The sequence below is a fragment of the Octodon degus genome, unplaced genomic scaffold, assembly GCF_000260255.1.
Source record: "Octodon degus isolate 3935 unplaced genomic scaffold, OctDeg1.0 scaffold00022, whole genome shotgun sequence".
Classification (NCBI taxonomy): domain Eukaryota; kingdom Metazoa; phylum Chordata; class Mammalia; order Rodentia; family Octodontidae; genus Octodon; species Octodon degus.
This window is the reverse complement of record NW_004524598.1, coordinates 11,157,891-11,179,829: the sequence shown is the minus strand read 5'-3', so window position 1 is coordinate 11,179,829 and position 21,939 is coordinate 11,157,891. Positions and strand designations below refer to the sequence as shown.

Genomic DNA, 21,939 nt, shown 5'->3' with positions numbered 1-21,939 from the left:
CCCCCCAGAACCAGGGATTGAACTCAGGCCCTTGTGCTTGCCAGGGAAGCACTTATTCCACTGAGCCACTCCTCGGCCCCCTTGTGGAGAATTTTTGCATCCATGTTCATTGGTGATATTGGCCTGTAGTTCTCCTTTGTGATTGGCTCCTTGTCTACTTGTGGAATCAGGGTAATGCTAGCTTCCAGGAATGACTTTTTAAATGTATCTTCCCTTTTATTTTAATTAAAGATTTTGAGGAGTATTGGAATTAGATATTTCCCAAAGTTCCTATAGAATTCAGCAGTGAATACATTAGTTTCTAATCATTTCTTAGGTAATAGTTTATTACTGCTTCTGTTATTGCCTGTTATTGGGTTATTTAGGGTTTTTAAGTCTTCTTGGTTCAGTTTCTGATATTTGTATGTATCTAAGACTCTCTTCCTTTCTTCTGAGTGCTCCAATTCATTGACCTATAGTTTGTGAGGTAGTTACTAATAATCTTCTGGATTTGGGCAGTGTTCTTTAAAACAGAGTGAGCCCAAATAAACAACCTAATAGTGTACTTCACAGTCTTAGAGAAACAAGAACAAATCCAGAGCTTGCACAAAGAAGCACATTATTAAGATGAGCAGAATTCAGTGAAATAGGGACTAAGAAATTAATACAAAGAATGAATGAGTTGAAATCTGAATACTGTTATGGTTTATATCTAGATGTAAGATATGACTCTCAGCAGTGGGGTTTTTTCTCAACTGGCTGTCTACAGTACATAATACTGGTGTGTGGTACTAAATTGGTTCATTAATTGGAATTAGTATAGCTCTGGGTGTAGTTAATGGAAGACCGGCCTCTGTGTGGGTCACACCAATCAAGTGGGGAGGGAAGGGAGCCTCCTACTTACTACTGACTTTCTTATTCCTGCCAAGAACTGTTTACCCTCTGTGATGGCCCTCTGCCATGCTGTGCTGCCTTGGGGGCAGCCAACCATGGACTGAACCCTCTGCAAGCTGTGAGCTTAAGTGTACCTTTCTTCCTTTAATATGTGGGTATTGGTATTTTGGCTCAGCAATAAGAAAAGTAACTAAGACATGCATTGTTTCAGTTAGTTTTGCTTTGTATCATATTTATTCCTTGGTATCTGGGGATTGATTCCAGAACCCTCTTATACTCAAAGCTGCAGATTTTCAAGTCCTTTACCTAATGAAATATTTGTATTATATAAGGAATGATGACAAGATCTGCATATTCAATACAGACACACTTTCTTTATGCAAATAGTTTTGTTTTATAGTTGGTTGCATCCATGGATACACTACATACAGACAGAGAGAGCCAGTGGCCTACTTGATTTCATATCTGATAAAGAAGGCCCCCTCTTTGCCTTTATTTTTCAAAACTGCCCATGTAACTTTCTTAGTAAATTTGCAGTTCTGCCAAAAGTCACCCTGGAATTTAAATTGGAATTGTATTAAGTAAAACATTAGGGCCAACCAGATAGCTCAGTGGACTAAAGTGTCTGCTTAGGCAGAGTGCAGCGGCTAGGGTTCGATCCCTCGGTACGCTGTGCCAGCCCCCCTGAGAGTGTGATTGAGACTGGGCATGGTGGCATGTGTCTATAATCCCAGCACTTGGGAGGCTGAAAACAGGAGACTCACTACAAGTCCAATTTATGTAGTATGACCCTGTACTAAATATATAAAAATAAACATTAAAAATAAAATTTACATATTTATCTTTTGCACCATTCATAAAACTACTATTTGCTTAGTATTTATTCCTATAATTAGTTCATTAATTATGCCTTAACACAACTTCGTGGTTTTAGGGTCCTTTCATTCTTCACTTATAAGGAGTTGTTAAGATAGCTTTTAAAAATATATTAATGAAAATATTAATTTGGATCCTATAAAACTAGAAGCTATAAATAAAAAAATTACTTATAGCAGAAAAGTCTATTTGTAACATATTTATGTAAGGGAAAGAGCATATGAAATAAATCACTACTAAAGCTTATCTCCCAAGTGCTGAGATTATAGGTATGCACCACCATACCCAGCAAAAAGTAAAGGAAACATTTTTATTACCACATGTTTGCCATACACAGTACCCACATTTGTCAGGGAATTTGTACCTGTATCTAATATATCTTAATTTGTTCTTTTTTTCCTGCTTCCCATTCCTTCAAGGATTCACCCTCTCCTTTGTAGAAGCTTTGTTTCCATTTTTTCCTTCCATTCTTGTTTCAGTGGCTTTGCCCTCCCCCCCCTCCACCCCCCTTGGTTCCCCTCCTCACTCGCACCTGCCCTTCCTGCTTCCAGTGTCTGTCTTCCACGTTGCTCCTCCCCTGAAGTTCCTCCCTGTTGTGTTTCTTACACAGCAGCACTGTGATATCTAGACTCAAGTGTCTTATTTATTTCACTTAAAGCTACGATCTCAAGGTGCATCTATTTACAACAAAAGCCTCACGTTTATGCCCCTGTAAGGCAAAGTGTTCTAGTGTGTGTTAAATCACATTTTCTTTATCCATCATCTGCTGATGCATATAGGGACTGTTTCCACGCTTTAGCTATTACAAATTGTGATTTTATAAACACAGGCATGCATGTTTCACTGTGGCAGGATGCTTTTAGTTCTTTGAGGGAAGATACCTAAACGGAGAAGAGCTGCACCAATGCATACTCGTTTTTACTTTTTTAAGGAATCACCACACTGATTTCCACAGTGGTTGCAGCAGTCTGCACTCCCCTCAGCAGTAGAGGCGGCTTCTTTTTCCCTTCACAACCACACCGTCACTGGTTATTTGTTGATTTCTGGATGATAGCCATTCTTTCTGGAGTGAGATGGAACCTTGGTGTTGTTTTAATTTGTAATTCTCAAATAACCAGTGATGTCGAACATTTTTTCATATATTTATTTGCTATTTGTACTTCTTCATCTGAGAAGTGTCTATTCATTTCAGATACCCATTTTTTTGGATTGGGTCTTCAAATGGGGTGGGGGAGTCCTGATTATTTTAGTGTTTTGGTTTTTTTTTGTGAGATACCAGGGATCAAACTTAGGAACTTGTACTTTCCAGGCAGACTCTTATGTCACTGAGCTATATCCTCAGCTTGAGTTCTTTATGTGTTCTAGTTATTAGAACTTTATCTAAGAAGTAGCTGGTAAAAAAATTTTCCCACTCTGCAGATTGTCTTTTCACTCTGTTGATGGTTTCTTCTGCTGTGAAGAAGCTTTTTAATATGATGAAGTTCCACTTGTTGATTCTTTGTAATATTTCCTGTGCCATTGGGGTTTCTTTTATGCAGTTTTTGCTTACACCTAAGTCTTCAAGAGTTTTGCCTACTTATCTTCCAGATGATTAAGTTTCTGTTCCCTTCCAGTGCTAGTTTAGTGCCAGTGAAAGATGTTGGTCTACGTTCACTCTCCAGTGTGCAAAGCCAGTTTTCCCAGCCCCATTTCATAAAGAGGCTGCGTTTCTTGCAGTGAAGGTGTCTGTCTGCGTTGTCAAAGATGAGGTGGCTGACTGTATGTGGCATTGTTTCTGCATCTTCTGATCTGTGCCACTGATCACCAGCTCTGTTTTTTTTTTTTTTTTTTTTTTTTTTTTTAGTTTTGTTTTGTTTTGCCTGCAGCACTCTGTTTCTGTAACTCAGCTTGGAGACTGTGCTGTCCTCTGGCTTGCTCTTGTTGCCCAGAATCGCTCCTGCTATTCTGGGTCTCTTCTAGTTCCAGATATAAATTTTAGGATTGTTTTCTCTAATTCTGTGAGGAATGTTGTTGGTATTTTGATTGAGATTTCTTTACTCTGTATAACAGTTTTAGAAGCATGACTATTTTCACTGGTTTGGTTCTGTCAATTGAAGAACAAGGCATATCTTTCCATCCTCTGATATCCCCTTGGGTTGCCTTTTTCACAGTACTATAGTTTTCCACGCAAAGTTCATGTCCTTGCTTTGTTAAATTGATTCCTAAGTATTTGATTTGTCTTGATCCTATTGTTAAAGGTGTTGTTTCCCTAATTTCTGTCTCAGTGAATTTGTTATTCATATACAAGAATTCTTTGGATTTTTTACTTTTGATTATGTATTTTGCTGTGCTACTGAATTTGGTTATTCTAGGAGTTTTTTTGATGTTTTTCTTTTGTTTTGTTTTTGGTTTGTATATAGAGTACTATGTAATTTGCAAATAATGATAACTTCTTTCCTGCTCTGGCTAATGTTTCAAGAAATATACTGAACACTGATGGTGGTAGTTAGTGGGCATGTTTGTCTTATTCCTGAATTTAGAGAGAAAGCTTTCAGTGTTTGACCATTAATAAGATATTGACTCATGCTTTACTATAGAGGACTTTTCCCAAAAACCTTCTATTCTAATCTTTTGAGTAGGGTTTTTTATTTTTTCTATCATGAATGGATGTTAAATCTTGTCAGAAACTTTTTCTGTGTATCGAGATCATCATGTGATTTTTGTCCTCAGTTGTGTTAATGTGGTATACTTTATTTTTTTAAATTTTTTTTTGGTATACTTTATTTTTGATTTGCATATGTTGATCCATCCTTGTACCCCTGGGATGAATCCTACTTAGTCATGGTGTATAACCTTTTTGATCGTTTGTTCCATTCTGCTGCCAGTATCTTGTTGGGGACTTTTTTTTTTTTTTTTTTTTTGCATTTATGTTCATTAGGGAGATTAGCCTGTAGTTCTCTTTTTTAGTTGGTTCTTTCTCTTGTTTTGGTACCAGAATAATGTTTGCCTTTAGCAATGAATTTGGGAGAATTGCCTCCCTTTCAATTTAGAATAGTACTCCATTACATATAAAAAAAAACCACCTTTATCCATTCACCAGTTATGGGCATTTGGGCTGTTTCCGAGACTGAGCCATTACGAAGTGTGCCACTGTAAACCCGGGTGTGCATGCGTCACTGGGGTGCGATGCTTTTCATTCTTTCAGGAAGATACCAAGAAGGGGAACAGCTGGGTGGAATAGAACCTCTAGTCCTAGTTTTTGAGGAAGCTCCACACTGATTTTCAGTCTACCTTCCCATCAGTGGAGAAGGATTTCTTTGTTCCCACATCCCCACCAGCATTTGATATTAGTTGATTTCTTCATAATGGCCATTATTTATGAAGTGAGATGGAATCTCAGCATTGTGTTAATTTGCATTTCTCAAATGACCAGTGATGTTGAACATTTTTTCATATATTTGTTTGCTCTTTCTTCTTCAGCTGAGAATTGTGTATTTATTTTAGATGCTTATTTTGGGATTAGTTCTTTAAATTTGGGAGCAGCTGTCTGTTTTGTTTTTTTGTTTGTTAGTTTTTTGTTTTTTGAGTTCTTTATGTATTACAGATATTAGTCCTTTGTCTGAGGAACAGCTGCCCAAAATTTTCTCCCACTCTATGGGTTGTTTCTTCAGCCTACTCGTGGTTTTTCTTGCTGTGCAAAAGCTTTTTAATAAGATGACATCCCCAGTTGTTGATTCTTTGTGATAGTTCCTACGCAGTTGGGATTTTCTACAGAAAGAGTTTGCCTATACTGTCTTCAGTAGTTCTACCTATCCCGTCTTCCAGCAGAAATCTTCATGAGAAGGATAAGCTTAAGCCATTTCTAGCTAAATGGATGCACCTTGATACCATACTTTTGAGTGAAATAAATGGGGCATGTATAAATATCACAGTGCTTCTCTGATGTGAGATATCAAAAGTATAAATAAGGACCAAAATGTGCACTAGATATTGTCAAATAGGAAGAAAGTGTTGAAATGGGAAGGGGAACTAGGGAGGGAGGAGGAGGAAAGGAAAGAAAGAAAGAAATAGAATAAAACCTTTATAAATAAAGAGGAGAAAAGGAGTTGAAGGAAGGGGAAAAGAGAATCATTTTATAACACATATAGGTACAAATTCTCTATGATGAATGTCATTATTATTTGTACCTAAAATGTACCAATACACTTAAATAATTTAAAATGTTGCTATCTTAAGTTTAATATATATTATTTGGTGCTCAAATTCTGTACTATAATGAAGATCTTAAAAAAGCCAATTATTTGTAAAAATTATAAAAGTTCAAAACATGGAAAATTTTAATAATTAGATTTTCTTCAAATTGCAACAAACTTATTTACCATTTTACTATGAATTTACAAGGTTTTTCTCTTTTTTTGTATTTTAGTACAGGGTCTACAGGTTCTCACTAAACAGATTGGACTCATAGTGATCCTCCTATTTTTAGCCTTTCAAACACTGGAATTACAGGTGTACACCATCATGCCTAGTCTCAATTGCTGTCTCAGCGTGCTCTGGGGGCAGGGCCAGCACAGCACGCCAGGGGTCGAACCCTGGTCCCCGTGTAGAGTTTTATCTATATGATGGAATCCAAACTTCTTCGCCTGGTATATATATGATATATATATGATATATATTATATATATCATATATATGGTATATATATATATATATATGATATATATGATATGTAAAAATCAATATATGATTTTTCCCCTCAATTCCTACCATGACTTCTCAGAAAAATCGTGAGTTATATATTGGTCTCAGAATTTTTCATACCCTGGTCTTTAACTTGTTAAGAGTGTTTTTTTAAAAAAATGAATAAAATCATGATTTTCATAGACATTGAAACTGGAAATGTATTAGAGTATAATCTTTTCACTAATCAATAAGGGAATCTGGTAGATGTTATAGTCAGTTTAAAAGGGAATACTGAGCCAGGTGAGGCGACTCATGCCTGAATCCCCACACCTAGGAGGCTGAGGCAGGAGGATCAAAGCATGCCTGATGCTGGTCTAGGCTACATAGCGAGTTCCACTTAGGTTGAACTACATAGTGAGACCCTGTCTCAAGAAACTAAATAAATAAACACAAAAAATAAAATAAAATAAAAACAGTGAGTCTCTTAACAGACACATTTATAGATCAGATATATTCAAATAGTGTATAAATAAAGACAATACTGATTTAAAGGTTAGTCAGCTGAATCTCTAAGGATAGGACCAATGTTATGTGTCGGTAGACAATTATTTGATCTTGTTACTACTTATTCAACATTTATAGAGCTATAAAATAACTCAAAGGCAAAAGAGAGCCTAGAACTGATAAAAGGAAAGCGTGGTACGTACACAGTACCTATGAAAGTGAGTTGTCCCTCTCTATATTCCATGGAGGGATTACTGCCTCATTACTTACTTATTTACTTGTATTAAACAGCACAGTTAGTTATTTTTAGTGTGTTTTTTTCGATCAGAAATTATGATATAGTCATAATTTTAAAGGCAGAATCTAGATCTTATATCATGCTTTTTTTTTCTTTTGCGAAACCAGGGAATGAACTCAGGCCCTTGCGCTTGGCCAGGCAAGCGTTTATTCTACTGAGCTATCTCTTTGGCCCCTAGATCTTATATCAAATGGCAGACACTTCATAATAACCTGGTACTGGATTTGGGAAAAGAAGTTAACATCTTGTTCCTCTTCTGTACTATGACCCCAGTTCCTCAACTTCTTCTACTCCCTCCAACAAAATCATATGTAGAACAGCTATCTTTTGGTTAAACTGAAATCCTGGACATTTAATTTTAGATGTCCAATAGGAAAAAAAAAAAAACCCAAAATATTGTTAAATGTGCTTCAGATGCATAGGTGTGTCCTGAAAGGATACTGATAGTTTAAACCAATGTGATTTATACCTCTCTTGGTTATTTTTCTCTCCTTGCTGGGACAAAATACCCAACACCCAAAATGAAGGAAGGAAAGGTTTATTTAGCTCACAGTTAGCAGAGGTTTCATTCCATACTTGGCTGGCTCCAAGGCAGAGGGGCACATGGCAGAGAGCAGCTGTTTATGGTGGTGGGAAACAGCAAAGGGCAAAGAAGGAGCAGCGCTGTGGCAGCTGGCAGGCCTGTCTCTCTTCCCCATGTGGTATGAGATTACTCACCCTTGGGCGGGTGTAGCATTCACACCCATAATCCCAGCGTTGGATCATGAATTAATCACAAACTCTAGAAGTTTGCCCCAATGACTACATGAGGCTTTGGGGAGACAATGAGACACAAAGCCTAGCAACACCTAATATGTAAATTTATTTTTTAAGACCGGGTCTCATTATGTAGCCCAGATTGCTGTCAGAATCACAGAGATCCTCCTGCCACTTCTGCCCCAGTGCTAGGGTTACAGGCGTATACCCCCATGTTCACGGTGTAATAGTTATATTAAAATTCTGTCGATTTGTAACAAGTTATTCACTTATGCTACCAATTGGAGAACACAAAGAAGGGCATGGGGATGTTTTCCTTCCCCAAATATACTTCTTACATTAACTTTACAGAATCATACACAAAGCTACAGTGCTGAATAAAACAATTCCATCAGCTCAATTATTATGAGTTTATTCTCACTGTTGATATTTCTATGTGTATTCTACGTTCTGAAGTTCTTGTTTTTCTAATTAGTTGGCAGTTTTAACTGAATATTTCTCTATAAATAATGTTTATGGCCAGGGATATAGCTTAGTAGTGTAAGCACCTGCCTGACAAGTGCAAGGTTCTGAGTTTGATCCCTGGTACTGCAAAAAAAAAATAATAATAAATAAGTAAAATAAAATAAAATTCTACTAACTTACTAAATAATGTTTATGTCTTGCAAGTACTAATTACAAAATTTCATTTCTTTAGATGAGAGATGTTGACAAACATTACATAAAACCGATTACCAGGAGTGAAAATAGCACACAGACAGATACACACATTCTGCAGCCAACCATTGTGCGATCCTATGAGTGGAATGAATGGGAACTCAGAAGAAAAGCTATAAAACTGGTAACTATATTTTCTAACATTACTCATATGTTGGGGAATTTTATTTTATTTTTTACTGTTTTTAATTTAGGATAGGGTCTACAGGGTCTGACTATGTAGATCCGACTCATAGACATGCTCCTGTTTTCAGCTTCCCAAGCATTGGGATTACAGGCTCAGGGTACTGCACCCAGTCTCAATCGCCATCTCAGCACACCCCAGAGGCATGGACAGCATGGCACACGGGGATGGAACCCCAGCCCCTGCGCTCTGCATGAGTAGGTGTTTTAGTCTGCTGAGCTACCTGGCTGGCCCTTTTAATGAACTTCTTAACTACTAATCATTTAAGGCCTACTCCATTTGGGAGTGAATTTTTTTCTATTAAATCTGAGTGTCTGGTCATATGGTCTTCCTGTTCTGAACAGACTGGGCTCCTGCATCCTTTTGATTTTCAGTCATCTTAAGCAGAACAGGTGCCTTAAAGTCTGTGTCTGAAACTCATACCTTTCCAACTCAAGGGAATTTCCCCAACTTGCCCCTCTTTGTAGTACCTTATCGTTTTAAACAACAAACAACAAATACTTATAGTGTGAGTGAAATTAAAAATTCATCTGTAACTTTTTTCTAGTGTATTTTATCCATGTCTTTAGGCATGGAAATAAATGAAGGTCACCCAAATCAGGACACAGAGGCTGTTTCTTCAGAGCCTACAACAGTGAGGGACTCAGCCATCATGACCTGTGTTTGGCAGATGGAAAAAACAGGCTAGGAAATAGGAAAGTTTTACAGTGAGAAAAAGGGAAACTTCAGATGTATTCTGGTTAGAGGCTGGTGACTGCGGAAGTGGAGGCAAGCTAAGAGAGGCAGAGTGTTCTGTGTGCTTTGTTTTGTGAGCATTTCTGGCTTTCTCTGCTTGGGTCTGATCTTGGGAGGTGGAGTCAAAAGGGCTGGTGGCCAACATACAGCCATTCTGGCCTGATAGCTACAGCGAGAAAAGGTTGTGAGTTTTTGTTTGTTTGGTTTTGTTTTTTTAGACAGGGTCTTACTATGTAGTGCACCCTGGCCCTGAACTACCTTATATAACCAGGCTGGCCTGGAACTTGTAGTGATCCTCCTGCCTTCAGCCTCCCAAGGCTGGTGTTATAGGTGTGCACCACCATGCCCAGCTCAGAGGTTCCAATTTGGCTTTCTGACCTGACTGGTGTAGAGGCTGTGAGTCAGAGTTCTGCTGTCATATGAGGTTTAGCCTTCATTTTGTTTGGGTATTCAATCCGTGACTCTGGGCTTCTAACTACATTTCCATGGCTACCTTCTCTGGTGGTAGATTTGCAATTGCCTGATTTCTTAGGAAGGATCAGGTTCCACATATACATCCCAGTCATTGTTCCATTCTCATTCCTACTACTTACTCATTTGTAGAAATGCCCATATTCTGTTCTGTTATCTACTAAGCTCACTGGAGTTCATCATGCATTTAGTGGGGAGCACACATGTCCCACTGCCTTGTACTGTCACGGCTATAGGCTAGGGAATATTGATACAGTAAAACATTTCAGTACCTTTTGGTAACTAGCACAACATGAAATAGAACTTGTAAATTAAATTAGGTGACATTTTGAAATTGGTCTTGAGATGCAAAGACACAGGAGCAGCGGCGGGCTAGGGTCGGAGCGCAAAAGCAAATGATGTGATTCGGACTGGAAATGTTAGGAGAACGCAGTCGTCAGAGGGCCAAAACTTCATGCTGCTTGATCTCTCTCTGCCCAGTACACAGTCCCTGCTTGCTTTTTATTCCCACCTGAGACTTAACGGTCCCTGAGCTTTGCATCATGTTGAAGACCACGCTCTGAGTATCGCCAGCCCAGTCTGGTCACAAGATAAAGCTGAGTTTATTGCTTGTGCCTTAAGAGAAAACGTCTCCTCAAAGGAAAAGTGGCAAATGCAGAATTTACTGAGAATTTGAAGTTTGTTAAGGCAGTGCCTAAAGTAGGTTGAGGGTTTGAATAGGGCTGGTCAAGGAAAAAGCCATTAAGCCTTGGAGAGAATAGTAAGGTGGGGATTTTTCGAGGCAAAGGATTCAAAGGGGTTGGGGATGGAGGTCAGTAGTAGAACTACTTGTGAAGCATGGGGAGATCCTGTATTTAATCCCACACTTTGGAAAAGTGATTCAACTTTCAGGGTGATATGTAATCAATAGTCAAGTTATTTGAGTGGGCAAGAGTCTGGTAGAATAGTAAAATTATGGTATTGAAGACAATAGAGTAGTGAAGTCATATCATAGTGGGCAATAAGCAGTGTGTGTGGAGGGTGGGAGGGCTTTGAATATTTCCTCAGCTTCCAGGTCTCTCTGCCTCTCTGCTTCACACATGGTACAATGCCTCCTGAGCTTTTTCTTGTCCTCCGTAATCCTATTAACACTTACATACTTTTTTTCTTTAAATGGAACTGGGGATGTAATCCAGGACAGGTGCTGTACTGTTGAGCTATGCCAAGGCTTAATGGCTTTTTTCTCGTCCAGCCCTATTCAAACCCTCAACCTACTTTAGGCACTGCCTTAACAAACTTCAAATTCTCAGTGAATTCTGCATTTGCCACTTTTCCTTTGAGGCACTGTTTTCTGTTAAGGCACAAACAATAAACTCAGCTTTATCTCGTGACCAGACTGGGTTGGTGATACTCAGCCCTTCTCCTTTTCATGAGCTGTTCCTTGCTTTCCAGCCATGCGATCTGTCCAACTTCATGTTTAGTAATAATCCATACATGGAGTAAGGAACGTGAAGAATAATGCAAAAGGTTAAAATGAAATCATCAGAGCTTTTTAGAGTGAAAACTAAGGGCGAAGCCTAGTTTGTACAGATAATCTAACTCTTAAAATTTTAATCTTAAAAAAAATTTTAATCTTTCACTTATGGAAATCTCCAAGTTGTACAAATTTCAAAGTATAACAATGAAGAAATTACAAAATTGTTTTAACAAATAATTGAGCTCACTGTAACTGTGCATCTAGTATATTTCCCTTTGGTTTCATTTGCATCATTTTATGTATTTTCCCACTTTTTAATACAGGTTGTTTAATTTTTTCTTCTAGCCTACATTTCCTAATATTCTAATGTTTTAAAGAAACATGTTATCCGATTAATTTCTTTGTGGATTGAGAAGATGACGGTTAGATATTAACTATTGTCCAATATCGTATGTTGTTTATATTTAGAAAAATGGTAATTCCTGTTTTCTGTTTTCACTTAGGCCAATTTACGTCAGAAAATTACTCACTCAGTACAGACAGATCTCAGTCACATGAGAAGAGAAAATAGCTCACAGGTTTACCCCCCAAAAAACACTGGCACCCAGTCCATGACGGAAGATGGCTCGCAAGTGCCCAGGCCCCAGGTTTATATCTCTGGTCTTCGTGGTGGACGAAGCAAAGTAACCCATGGGGTCAAGGTGAACCTAACTAGAGCTGTTGAAGAAACCTAGAGATGACATCTTCAGAGGTGTTCCTCAGTTTTGAACAGTGACAAATACTGCAAAGTATTTTATATCCATGAAAATTAATTTTGGCAGGGTGCCACCTTCACTGATAGTGTGGATGTTTAGTGGATTTTCATATCGTTTCAAATACACTGCATAGAGCTAAAAGTTATTTTCTGTAACATGATTTTCATCCTATTAAAATTGAAAAAAATTCTGCCCACGTATCTTTTTTATCTTTTAGAGAAATCCTGGCAATAACCTTTTATTTATTTATTTGGTACAGGGTCTTGCTATGCGTCTGGGACTCCTAGTGATCCTCCTGTGTCAGCCTCCCCAGTGCTGGGCTATAGGAGTGTACTACCACACCTGGCTGCAGTGGCCAGCATGGCATGAGGTACTGGGAATCAAACCCGGGTCCTTGTGCTTGCCAGACAGGCGCTAAGACGGCCAAGCTAGTTCCCCAGCCCAAGTCTGGCAATAAGATTGAAATTATAATGCCATTTTGATAATCTTATACTGTAAGGTTATGATGACTGGACTAGAAGGCTTATTTCTAAAATCATTTTCTTTTTTTGTTTCTTTTTTTTCTGGTGGAACCAGGGATTGAACTCAGGCCCTTGTGCTTGCCAGGGATGCGCTTATTCCACTGAGCCATCTCCTTGACCCCTCTAAAATCATATTGTAACATGAAAAATTAAAATTGTAAAACCCAAACAATATTTTCAGCTTTCTTAACTACTAAATGTTAACACTCATTACATTATGATATGATAAAACTTTGATGTTTGGAAGACTTGGAGCAAAGCTCCACATGATACCTTTTAAAACATGGAGTTTTACACAAAATCTACATTTCCAGCTCTTTGAAAACAAAATCAGAATATCTACGTAGTAGCACTTGGTTGGCATTCCTGTAAGTAGTAGCTTTGCCCTTTCCCAGGACTAGCACTCATCCTCCACTGTCCAGCCCAGTTCCTGCTGCCCATCTCACTCCTTTGTCTTATTTGCCTGACTTGAGGAGCAGCTGTGTTTAGGGCTCTGTGAATTAGTGACAACTAAGTTTTAGTGACAGAGTTTCACGCACTTCTGACAACATCTCATGGATGAGAACAGTTTGAGATAGAGGGCTTAGTAAGCTCACTTTAACAGGCCAGGGCTGGGGGTAGGGACGTGACTTATATGTAACAGCTTTTCTGCATGAGCTGATCTTTTTTGTTTGTTTGTTTTTTTCAAACTAAGACGTTTGTATAACTTGTTTTCTATGTGGGTTAAATGCTATTTGTAACAGGAATGTGTTTGAAAATCCATTTTCCATAGATATTAAAAAGGTGTCTGAGAGAAGAACAACAGTGAAGAGAGCAAATTTTACTTTTTAAATTTAATTTGATATTTTCATTCCTTTGAGCATGCTAGTTTTAGCCCTAAGATAATGCCACCTGGTGATTTACAGCCACTCTTTATTGTGCTTAGGAATCTTACATTGTGAAATGAAGGTTAATTAACAGCTGACATCAAGTCCATGACGTTTAGCAACGTCTCCCTCTCCTTTTCTCCAAGCTTTGCCCCAACAAGCAGCCAGCCAGCCTGTCTTTAAACTAAAGTATGAAAATCATGACAAAAGCATACAAGTAGGTCTTCTAGAAGTTTATCTTTCTCCTGTATCTGCTGAGACAGGTCCTCCTTCCCAGACTGCTCAAAATAAAATTTTGAGAAACAATGCAGAGAAAAATGACAAATGATACAGAATGTCACTAAACAAAATAATAGGAATTTCATAGTATTTGTTGTAATGCATTGTGGTATCTTCAAATTTCTTATTCATATCACCAAATATATGCATGCCACCCATTGGAAGAAGAAAGAAAAAAAGAAATATATAAGAAGTGTTTCTCCAACTTCTATGTAGTTTCTAATTTTCTTTTCAGTTCCCTTCTTCTTCCTTTTTTTCTACCATTTTTTCTCTTTCTTACTTTCCCAGTGTGTGGATTATGGGTCCTGGGGAGGCTATATTTTGCTGCTGATTGTTGTAATGCCATTTTGATTCTCCCTCTTTTATTTATTTGAATTTATTGATAGATTGCCTATATAAGAGAAAAAAACATGCAACATTTAGTATTCTGGACCTCAATGGATTCACTCATAATTGTCTCCATCACCATATATTTTACAGAATGTGCTTCACCTACAGCATACTCTATAGTAACCCCATGAAATTCTTTTTGCCCTCAAACAGCCTGATCAGATTTCACTACTTCTGCAATGCTTTTGCCCATCCACCATGAAAGAACTGGTTCCTCTAGGATTTTCATTGGATGTTAGTCATATTTTTATTACAGCATTTAATTAGTGTCCATCTTTGTTTTTTGTTATGAATTTCTTTAAAAAAAAAACTGTTTTAGTGATATTTACATCCTTGACATTTGTGTAGTGTCTTGTAGGATGGATGAATTTGTAAAAAGAATGAATGGACCGACCAGAGGCAGGGTTTTTTTTTTGTTTGTTTTGTTTTTGTATTTTTAGGGAAAGGTCTACAGGGTGTTCAGGGTCTCACTACAGCCTCTAAAATGCTGGGATTACAGGCTCGCGCCACCACGCCCAGTCTCAATCACCCTCTCTGGGCGCCCTGGAGGCGGGGCCAGCACAGCAGGGTTGCACCGATGGCCCCTATGCCTGCATGCAGGTGCTTTAATCCGCTGAGCTCTTTGGCCGGCCCAGAGGCAGGTTCTGCTTGCGTGTTTTAATGTCAAGGTGGAAGCTGGTGACTTCAGTAGTAAAATGTTACAAAAGAAAAGGGAAATGGGGAACAATTTTTTTGGAAATGAAAGTGGGTAGATTTGGTATACTCTTTGGAGAACTTTGAGAAGCAAAGAAATAGTTTGCCTAGGTCATCATAAAACCACTGCAGATTTCTTGACCCTGGAGTGGGGCGATAACAAGGAAGGTATTGCAAGAATATGGGGTACTTAGTGACGGACAGCACGAAGGGACAAATGTTACATGTAATTAAGAGGGAATAACGTCTGAAGAAAGGAAAAGGAAAATCAAAGTGTGTCTGAGGGTCTTAACCTGGGAGACCAAGAATATGTAGCTGTGATTAGTGCATAAGTATGTGTCTAATCCTGTTTTCTCCAGGAAGGACCTACAGTTCCTTAAAATATAGTTGATCCCATGACCTAGGACAGGGGGAAATTAACATTGATTATAACTGCTTGTTGCTAAAAAGAAAAATTTTCAAACAGCTGACAGGACGTTGTAAAGAAGCAGGTTTACAAAGGTCACGTTTGGATATTTATGCATCATAAAAATAATATATATAGTTAATTGAAGCAAGTTGAAAACAATAATATTCCAAAATGAATTGTAAGGAAAAAAAGTAACATATAGTATTTTAATCTTTATATTTAAATCTTAATCCTTAAAATTAATTTCAAGCACATACATGCGTTTTAGGTTTAGCTATCTGTACAGGTACACAGAAAGGGGCTGAATAATTCTCCAAGTGTAAACTGTATCCATTCCAGGAAGAGGGGATTAGCCCCTCTGAGCACACACAGGTAGAGAAGGGAAGACTTACCATTGCTTCAAAATGAGATCCATCAAATGACAATGCCAACTGTAGTCTCTCATAACACTTCCTTATATTAATGTTATGCTAATAAGGTATGCTAAATTTCCCATTCACAGATGAGATATACCTGTATGAATGATGACAATGCAGTGGTGTGAAACATTATCCCTCAGTTCTTTAAAGATATTTCGGGGGAAAATCATGCTACAGAAGGTGGAGGCTACCTGGCATGGCACAATTTTGTATTCTTGTGAGGACTGGAGTATTTTTTTATAGCATTTAAAAACGTTTAGTTCATGTAAAGATTATAGCAGCTGGAGTGCCTATTGATCCATTCACTATTTCTGAGGCCCTTTTATGTCTGAGCAGCATACTGTTAGAATGTCCAGACAGCTTAAGGGAACTCACCTACGACATAAACTTATATGCAAGAGGCAAGCGAAGTGGAAGTTATAGAAGTCGATGAAAGTGATTTGTTACTTCATGAATTCTGGGATCTTCCCGCACAGCTCGTACAGGAATCAATTACAGTACGAAGTCTAGCCGGGAATCCTCCCGGGCCCCTCGGCGTCTTCTCGAGGACTACAACTCCCAGAAGGCTCGGCGCCCTCGACTCCGCTTCTCTAGCTGGCCTGGAGGTGGGTTTCTTAGACTCAGTCCTCGGGACCAGCTTTCCGCAAGGGTCTTCACGGTCTCGGCTCTGCAGAGCACCCCTTCGCCCTCTCTGCGGTAGCCTCCCAGATTCCTGCGCTCCACTACAGCGCGCGGCGGGGCGGAGGCCTCGGGCTGCTCTAGGCCGCGCGCCATCTCTATGACCCCCGAGGGGGCGGGGCCAGGGCCCGCGCAGGGCGTGGGGGCGTGGGGTGCGGTGCGCGTCGGAGCCGCGCGGCGGTGCGGACGTCATGGCTACCCAGCGAGGTGAGGCTGGGGCCGCGGGAGGTGGGTGTCTGCGGGGGCGACCTGGAGTGTGGCACTGGCTGCCCCCGTCACGCGGCGAAGCACCGAAGCACCCTTGGCGCCGCGGGGCCCCGGGCCGTGCCGGGGCGTCGGGTGTCAGGATTTGGTGCGGAGCCAAGTGCCGGCGCGCGGGCTGCGGGTGTCGCGGGCTTCCCGCTGCGGCCGCGGTCCCTCCCTCGGTCGGTAGGTCGGAGGCAGCGCCGCCCCGCCGCCGGGCGGGGTGGGAGCCGAGGTCTGCCCCCCGGCCGGCCCCACCTAGTGCTCCGGGCGTTCCGGCCTCGCTGCGCCACCCGGCCGCGGTCCCCTGTACTCCTGCCCCGCGGATGCGTAGAGGCTCAGAGTTGCGCTCGGTTGCAGAGCACGAAAACCTCGCCGGAGCAAGAAAACAGCCTGAAACCCGGAGACCGAGCAGAGCGGTCCTTGGGAGGCATCCCAGGACAGGGCTGTGCGCTGCTGAGCGAGTACTGACAGGCTGGGTTGGAGGGGAAGCCCACCTCCCACTTCCACCGCGCGGCGCTTTGGGGCAGTTACATTTGGTGACTAATTCCCACCTTCACTCCAAGGCACTCGTTTTTTGCTAGCGGTTTGTACAAGTTGGGAGTAGCGCTGGGTGTTGGTGCTGTGCTCCAGCGAGGAGAGGCTAGACAACACCCTTTCCGCAGAGAACAGTTGCTTTCATCGCTAAACAAATATTGAGCAAACATCTAATATTCTTTTACGTGGGAGCCAAATTCTTTTCCTGGTTGGGGAGACACTGATCATCAGGCCGTGCATATTCTGCTCTTAGCCATTACCCCACTTCGAGCCAAGTCTCAGAAGTTTCTCTGTAGCAACACAGGTTCAGGAAAAATGATATTTTGATAACAACAGACTAGGATAGCAAAATTAATGATGAGTGAGCACTTAAAGTTTACAGTATTAGGTGAGTAACGTAGATGTAGGCTTGTTGCTTGTACATGTTTCATGATTGTGCTATACAAATCCTGTACGCCAGTACAAATTATCTCCTAATAAAATTACAGTTTCCGTAGTTTGATATTTACAAAGGATTCTGGCACTTCCTGAGTGTCCAATTTCTTAGGTGTTACGTGCCCCCATTAAATCCAACAACAAAAAGCATATAATTTTATAAACCATATTACTTTCTTTTGGGGACATTTCCCAGGAAGAAACAAGAGCTGTGTGGGGGCTAATGGGAACTGTGAGAGAAGAGGAGGGGAATGTTAAGATGTGACATCAACCACTTGAGTTGTGGGCTAGGCTTGTAGCTCTGGCCTTGGGCATGATTCGAATTACCAGAAAGCTTAATTAAATGCTGTAGACTTTTTATGTTACCTTGTAAAACTTGCAGTTCTTAATAATTGAAATTTCTTTCTTCTTTTGGGTATCCGGAAGCAAACTCACAACTTGGCACTTGCCAGGCAGGTGCTGTCCACTGAGCTGTATTCCCCACCCCTTAACATTTCATGTTGGGAAAATTTATGAGTTGAATGAAGAAATATTTTGATCTAAGGGTAAAAATGTCAGAAAAAGCCATGCTTTAAAAACATTATTTTTAAAAAAGTTGAAGTAGTATTTCTAAAATGGTTTTATCAGTCCTATTTTACAGATATCTGCATTTACTACTTTTCTAGTTAAATTAGTACTTTCAAGAATATAATGTATATTTCCATATAATTGCTGTGAAAACACTATCTTTTCAAAGTTGACAGGATATATTTGTAGGCTATAAAAATTAGGATTAGTATTTAAACATTCAATGTTGTTTTTGGAATCAGCAACCTGATTCCAGTAATTCTAATGAAGCTGCAGTTTTGTTGCCTTAACTGCTCTTATTTATGAAGTACTGATGAGCAAGCCTTCTGTACAGGGCTGCTGCTTTCTGTCCTAACTACTCAACTCTGCAGGTACTAGGGCAAAATACTGGATAGCCAGCAGTTTGGAAGGAAATGAGTGGGGTCTGGTTCCAGCAAATCTTCATTTACGGACACTGAAATTGGAATTCCTTATCATTTTCATGTGTCATAAAATACTTTTGATGATTTAAAGATATACAGCTATTGTGAGCTTGCAGGCCAAGTACAAATGGGTGACATTTATAGTTTACTTACTTCTGATCTAGGAAAATGTTTTCTCCTGTACTGATTAAAGTCATTGCTGTGTTAGTGTTGAAGTCATAAATTTTCCCCATGCATAAGAAAGTTTTAGAACAAAGGAAGTATTGTACTGGTCTCTTTTACATGAACATTGCTTGCTGGTTTCTCAAAGATTTTGAAAAGAATGTTTAGGCAGTTAAGAGCTCTATTTCTCCTATTTTAAAAATTGTAATTTGTATTGTTGGCACAGGGTCTCCCTATGCAGCTCAGACTTGTAGTGATCCTCTTGTCAGCCTCACCAGTGCTGGGATTACAGGTGTGTACCACCACGCCCAGTTTTGGTGGCCTGCTCCTTGCACCCTGGGGTGGTCCTTGGTGCTTGCTATGCAGGCGCTCAGACCGTTGAGCTATCTCCCCAGTCCCAAAATTGAATATTTTTAAGCATCGTTTTCTCTGACATTCAACTTCAGATCAAAATATTACATGAGTCTTAAAAATATGCCTACTGCTTACAATTTATACTTTAATTCAGTCAGGGAGACTATATACTAAGAAACTGTTTCCTTGTTCAGTTCCTGTGTTGCTATATTTACAGTACAATAAAACTACTCCTTTTATTGCCCTGTGATAGGCATCTTTGAATTGTGGTTAGGCTTCCAGAGCAGTGAACCAAAGGATATTTAGTACTTAAGGTAGCTTTAGTAGCCATGGAGCCACTCCAGCTCTGATTTTTAACCCATATTTGCCAGAGTATGGCCCAGTGGGCGGCCAAAGCTGAGTATCTCCCTATGCAGCTTGGATTCCTAGTGCTCCTCCTGTCTCAGCCTCACCAGCTCTGGGATTACAGGTGTGCACCACCATGCCTTGTTTCTGGGCCAGCACCCATGGTTCTGGGGCTGGCACAGCATGTGGTACTGGGGATCCAACTGGGGTCCTTGCACTTGCCAGGCGGGCGTTTAGACTGCCGAGCTATCTCCCCAGCACCGAAAATTTTAAAATTTTGAGATAGGGTCTAGCTAAATTGCTTAGATTGAGTTTGAACTTGTGATCCTTTTGACTCAGGCTCCTAGAATGCTCAGATTACAGGTGTGTGCCACCATGCCCAGCTTTAGAAAGATTTTTTTTTTTAATTTTTAAACAGATGAATTTTTGCAGTTGCTTTGATGACAGACCACTAAGTTCATACACCAAGTAAACGAGACGTTAACTCCCCTAAACAATTCGGTTGTTCTTGTTAGTGAATCTATATTGCAGAACATTGATTGTACTTAACTTTAATGAAAACATTTGTGGTGACTTTTTCTCTCCAGGTAATATCCTTAATTTTGTCTGGAAAGTAGAAATAATTTGAGCCTTTGGTGGTGGGAGTATCGGAGCAGGAAGTACTCGGTTCTTACCGAGAGTGTTGAACTGCTCTGGCGCCAGTGGGCGCTGCTGCTCAGGTAGATCTGCAGGCAGCTCTTCACTTGTCCCGAAGTTTACAGTTCCTGCATTTCAAGTTTTGTACTGCTTTGTTAATACTGTTTTGTGTTATGAATTCTCATCTGCAATAAAATGAGAGACCAGGTATTTTTTACATTTATAAAGTTTTATATTAAGCCACACCTACTCCTTTTTAGCTTTGTTTCTGCTGTTTGTGAATTTGAAGTGTACACTACTTTCATGTGTGGCTTTCACAAATTTCTAATCAAAATATGTAAGTTTCATCATCTTAGATTTACTGTGTACACAGTCGTGCATTTGGAGCACTTGAACAACAGTGTTTCTTGTATTGATGTTTAAGGTTAGTTGTGTTTTATGACTTGTTACATGTAACTGGGAGATACTGGTTTGAAATAGGATTTTAAATGTCATGGGTTTAAAAATGTTTTGTGCTTGAAATTGGAAAGCATTCTGGGCTATAACTAGTTGATTAGCTTTTTAAAATTTTAAAATTTTTATTAGGCCGTTTGTAGTACTTAAGGATTACATTTATTGGGAGTTGCTATGTGTATATGATTAGATTTTATGTACATAATTGTCTATTAAATAATATTTTTTTGCACCTGTTTTCCAGAAAATGTCAGTTTACTGTTCAAATTATACTGCTTGACAGTGATGACCCTGGTGGCTGCAGCTTATACCATATCTTTAAGATACACAAGGACAACAGACAGAGAGCTCTACTTTTCAACCACAGCTGTGTGTATCACAGAAGTTATAAAGTTATTTCTGAGTTTTGGACTTCTAGCCAAGTAAGTACAAATACTTTTAGTGTATAAGTTTTCCCTGAAAGGGTAATTGTTAGAAAATTGAAGCTACATCTTTTTATGCTTGGTTTCTCTAGAGCATTGTTCCTAACTGAGGGTGATTCACTCTAGGGAGACGGTTTTGGTATCATAACTTGGGGGCATGGTATGGCATCTAGGGAGTAGAGGCCAGAGGCTGCTACACAGTCTGCAGTGTCCAGGACGGCCCTCGGCAGCAGTTACATCAGCTCTGTTTGTCAGCACTGCTGGGGTTGAAGAGCCCAATTCTACAACCTGAGTAGTCAGACTATAGCCCACGGATGCAGCTTGCTGCTTGTTTTGGTGCTGTAGATGCTATATGGCTCACAAAACCTAACGTATTTACTATTTGACTTTTTTTTTTTTGGTGGAACCGGGGATTGAACTGAGGCCCTTGCGCTTGCCAGGGAAGCGCTTATTCTACTGAGCCATCTACCCGGCCCTACTATTTGACTTTTATAAAACATTTCTTTGCCAACCCATTTTATTTTCTCTTTCACAATACCTAGTTTATTTTATTTATTTTTTTATACTTTTTAAAGTTTCTAATACTAGAAGATATCATACAATGTCTTTCAAATAAATTGTAAGTCAAAGATAATATAAATCTTAGAACAAAAATTAAGATTAAGCATATTCAGAAAATTAAATACTAATTAATTAAAAATTAAATGTTTTAAAACAATGAAACTAAGAAAATGTTTTCATGATAACAAAGAAGTACTAAGATTAAAACATAAGATAAATACTGGAATGGCAAGTAAATGACCAGCACTTCTAACAGTTTG

General features: G+C 39.6%; 2 protein-coding genes and 1 long non-coding RNA gene across 7 annotated transcripts in view; 2 read left to right on the top strand and 1 right to left on the bottom strand.

Annotated features, from left to right (window-relative positions):
* The window catches only part of Cfap206 (cilia and flagella associated protein 206), a 64,063-nt gene extending 51,621 nt beyond the window's left edge, over positions 1-12,442 (top strand). The window contains exons 12-13 of one of the 2 annotated variants that reach the window (XM_004628229.2): positions 8,667-8,810; positions 12,036-12,442. In XM_004628229.2, the coding sequence (XP_004628286.1) occupies positions 8,667-8,810; positions 12,036-12,266 (375 nt within the window). In that variant the 3' untranslated portion in view covers positions 12,267-12,442. The remainder of the gene's footprint in view (positions 1-8,666; positions 8,811-12,035) is intronic. The other variant, XM_023711960.1, reaches the window with a different exon arrangement.
* LOC111815848 overlaps positions 1-16,213 on the bottom strand; it is a 30,109-nt gene extending 13,896 nt beyond the window's left edge. Inside the window, exon 1 of the long non-coding RNA XR_002820467.1 lies at positions 15,838-16,213. This is a non-coding gene — a long non-coding RNA (uncharacterized LOC111815848). The remainder of the gene's footprint in view (positions 1-15,837) is intronic.
* Positions 16,214-16,681: 468 nt separating this feature from the next.
* Positions 16,682-21,939, top strand: part of Slc35a1 (solute carrier family 35 member A1) — a 26,825-nt gene continuing 21,567 nt past the window's right edge. Inside the window, exons 1-2 of one of the 4 annotated variants that reach the window (XM_023711953.1) lie at positions 16,682-16,749; positions 20,941-21,118. In XM_023711953.1, coding sequence (XP_023567721.1) covers positions 16,734-16,749; positions 20,941-21,118 — 194 coding nt within the window. In that variant the 5' untranslated portion in view covers positions 16,682-16,733. The other 3 variants (XM_023711955.1, XM_004628228.2, XM_023711954.1) reach the window with 3 other exon arrangements.